General features: G+C 57.3%; 1 protein-coding gene across 1 annotated transcript; it reads left to right on the plus strand.

Moving 5' to 3' along the window:
• Positions 1 to 227: 227 nt before the first annotated feature.
• LOC142830619 (uncharacterized) lies at positions 228 to 3,235 on the plus strand. Its single transcript, XM_075936804.2, is given in 2 exon segments — positions 228 to 298; positions 300 to 3,235. Coding segments are annotated over 2 exon segments (1,125 nt in total). The 5' UTR covers positions 228 to 233; the 3' UTR covers positions 1,360 to 3,235.
• Positions 3,236 to 3,932: the final 697 nt, after the last annotated feature.

Genomic DNA, 3,932 nt, shown 5'->3' on the forward strand with positions numbered 1-3,932 from the left:
TGGTCGCCCGGGAGGGCAGGGGCTGTGTCTGCGCTGGGAGCACAATGCCGGGCCATCAATACAGACACAGAAGTGGAGAGCCCCAGTGGAGCCCGGGACAGCCGTGGTTGGCGCGGGCAAGTTCTGTTGCTGCACATCCTGGTTCCCCTGGCCAGGCTGGTGCAGCTCCTTGGATTCCTGGCCGTGGAGGGGGTAGGGCTCAGAGCCTATGAGGGGGGCGGGAGGCGAGACCCATGGAAGGAATGCAGAGTTCCAAGTCGGTTGTAAAGGGGATTCCCGTCTCATGCTGGTGTCTCTGGTTTCAGACCTCGGAGGTGCTGGGAGGCATGGACTATGAGTGCACAGCGGCTTCACGGGGCACCACTCATGGCAGACAGCCCTGCAGGAGTGCAGCTGTGCCTTAAGCTGGCAAAGGAAAAGGGCCGGATTAGCCTGCCCGGGGAGCGCCCATGGGTGGATGGCTTTAGGGACCAGACCCAGCCTGTTGAGAACAGCGTGACGGTGGAGCGCGGCCAGGGCGGGGCAGCGTTTGGCAGAGTCTTTGCTGGTTTGGCGCCTACCGAGCTGGCAGCGGTGGCAGAAATGAGCCAGCTGGCCCCAGTGCTCGGAGACCACAAGCCCATAGCCATGGCTGGTGCCCCGACCTGGATCTGCGGGGACTGCGGCAAGAGCTTTGCCAGGAAGTCGGACTTCAAAGTGCACCAGCGGATCCACACGGGAGAGAGGCCCTACCAGTGCTCCTACTGCAGCAAGGGCTTCTACCAGGCCTCCATGGTGCGGCGCCACGAGCGCACCCACACTGGCGAGAAGCCCTACCGCTGCTCCGTGTGCGAGAAGTCCTTCGCCCGCTCTACCTCGCTGCTGATCCACCAGAACACGCACACCGGCGACCGGCCCTACGAGTGCCCCTTCTGCGAAAAGACCTTCTCGGATCCCTCCACCCTGCTCCAGCACCGCAAGATGCACATGGGCCTCAAACCCTTTCATTGCGGCCTCTGCAACAAGTCCTTCAGCCAGTCCTCCAGCTTCACCTTCCACCGGGCTACTCACACCAACGACCGCCCCTTTGTCTGCTCCGAGTGCGGCAAGGCCTTCATCCGCTCCACCGCCCTGCTCAAGCACCGCCAGACTCACATCCAGAAGGCCTTTTGCTGTGGGGAGTGTGGCAAGGTTTTCCCCAAGCTCTCCGGCCTCCGCTCCCACCAGCGGATGCATGCCCAAGGCCACCGGCTAGCGAGGGAGTTGAGGGATGGGGAGCGGAGCCGCTGGATCGTTCCCATGCTGGGGTTCCGAGCCCAGGACCCTCGACCCCAGGATTGTCCCCTCCCCAGTGTGGCTGTGCAGCCAGAATCCAGTTGACCCTAGGACTGGATGTTAACTCTGCCCAGTGTCCCATGGAAATATTATGTGTGCAGGTCCAAATTCCCCTCCACCACACCCAGACCTGCTGTTATTCCACTGTCCAGTCCCTGTCTGTCACCACAGCTCAGAATCCCTTCATATCACGCAGGCCGGACACCTCGCTTCCCATCATACCTCTCACCTCCCCCACCTGTCAGAGCGGAATCTGTCTCCGTGCTGCTGCCGGAACTATGCTCATCTGAACTGATCAGCTGGGTGGGTCGTGCTGGCCAGAACTGCAGTGGGATAGCTCCAGGGAAATCCCAGGTACGGCAGGAAGAAGATTTTGCCGATTTCATGTGGCATTCTTCCCTCTAAGTCAGCCCGGACCCAGCATCCTCCCTTGGCATTAGGGGCACTGAGCCTCCAACCTCCTGTGGTTGTTAAAGGCTGCCAGGCACTTTTTGCAAGAGTAGAAATGTAACCAGCATTGGTAACATCCTGGCCACATTCCAGGTTAGTTAATCACCTTACTCATTGAAAACTCCCTCTCGGTTTCATTAGCTCTGGCCTTCTTCACCTCCCAAACAGCTGTGCTGAACCCCAGAAGTGGTCGCATTTCACTGCTGGGCACCATTTAGCGTGGGGCGGGCATAGATTCCCCCCTTCCCCACTCCACCTGACCCTCCTTATCTACTCAGGCTCCTTCCTGCTTTCCCTATCCCCTACTCATGAGCCCCAACATCCACCTCCCTCTAACTCTGAGGGCACATCTACACAGGATCTACAAATTAAGCTATGCAGCTTCAGCTACGTCCATTGCGTAGCTTAGGTCGAAATAGCTTAGCTAGGCTTATGGTGCTGTCTACGCAGCAGGAAGTCGAAGGAAGAGCTCTCTTCCTTCGACTTCCCTTACTCCTCGGGAAATGAGGGTTACAGGAGTCGGAGTAAGAAGTCCTCCAGCTCAACGTTATTTTGGAATAAAGGCTTGTAGTGTAGTCAGCAGTGAAATCCCAGGGGCATTGTGACCCCATGGTGCCGGATCAGAATGCCGCTCACTCTGATTTGATCCAGGCATCCCCCATTACGATGGAAGGATGGCTGGGCCCAATGTGAGTTTGTGGCATTATCACCTGGCCCGGGGGGCCAGTGCTACTCAGAGTTGGGCTGGCCAAAAAGTGATTAAGCCGGAGTTGGGCTGGCCCAGCTGGTCCCCCAGCACTGCAGCCGTTGTTTGGAAAATGTCAGGGTGAATGGGCCAATAGTAAAAGTAAGGTTATTACTGTCTCTCGTCCATACTCCTCTGTCCCAGACAGATCTCCTGTCACCTCAACTTTCTGTATCAATGGGTTTGTCTACACTACAAAGTTAGTTCGAACTAACTTTCCTAGGCGCTACACTAGCGCTCCGTTAGTTCGAATTTAATTCAAACTAACGGAGCGCTTAGTTCGAACTAGGTAATCCTCATTCCACGAGGATTAAGCCTAGTTCGAATTTACTAGTTCGAATTGAGGGCTGTGTAGCCCCTTAATTCGAACTAGTGGGAGGCTAGCCCTCCCCAGCTTTCCTTGGTGGCCACTCTGGCCAACACCAGGGAAACTTGTCTGCCCCCCTCCCGGCCCCAGCCCCTTTAAAGGGGCACGGGCTGGCTACGGTGCCCATGCCAGGTGCAAGCCTGCCAGCACCCAGCCAGCAGACCCTGCACCTGGCACGGATCGAGCCACACACCTGATGCCCCCCAGCCCTCCCCCTCTTCCCGGGACCAGGCTGGCGGCTCCCGGGAGCTTGCCCGGGACCGCAAGAGGCGGGCACCCGCCTGGGCTAGTGCGGACATGGTGGACCTCGTCCACGATCTCCGCACTAGGCACAGGAAGGTGGCCAGCTAGGGCAGGAGAGCCGCCAGCCTGGCCACCCAGGAGCAGGTGTGCATGAAAATCAAGGTGGTCCACTGAGACCCCCGACCCTGAGCCCTGAGCTTACAATGGCCATCCTGGGTCAGACCAAAGGTCCATCTAGCCCAGTAGCCTGTCTGCTGACAGCGGCCAACCCTAGGGACCCTGGAGGGGATGGACCGAAGACAGTGACCAAGCCATTTGTCTTGTGCCATCCCTCTCCAGCCTTCCACAAACCTTGGGCAGGGACACCACTCCTACCCCCTGGCTAATACCACTCCATGGACCCAACCTCCGTGACTTGATCTCACTTCCCTTTAAACTCTGTTCTAGTTCTAGCCTTCACAGCCTCCTGCAGCAAGCAGTTCCACAGGTTGACTTTTTGCTTTGTGAAGAACAACTTTCTGTTACTAGTTTGAAGCCTGCTACCCATTCCTTTCCTTTGGTGTCCTCTAGTCCTTCTTTATGGGAACTAATGAAGAACTTTTCTGTATGCACCCTCTCCACCCAACTCCTGCTTTTAGAGACCTCTATCCTGTCCCCCCTCCTTCTCCTCTTTTCTAAGCTGAAAAGTCCCAGTCTCTTTAGCCTCTCTTCATATGGGACCTGTTCCCAACCCCTGATCATTGTAGTTGCCCTCCTCTCTCCCAGCCTCTCTCTTCCCCTCTCCCACCTCCTTTTCCCAGTCTCCCCCAGTTT

The sequence above is a fragment of the Pelodiscus sinensis genome, chromosome 9, assembly GCF_052426305.1.
Source record: "Pelodiscus sinensis isolate ZL-2025 chromosome 9, ASM5242630v1, whole genome shotgun sequence".
NCBI classification, from domain to species: Eukaryota; Metazoa; Chordata; order Testudines; family Trionychidae; genus Pelodiscus; species Pelodiscus sinensis.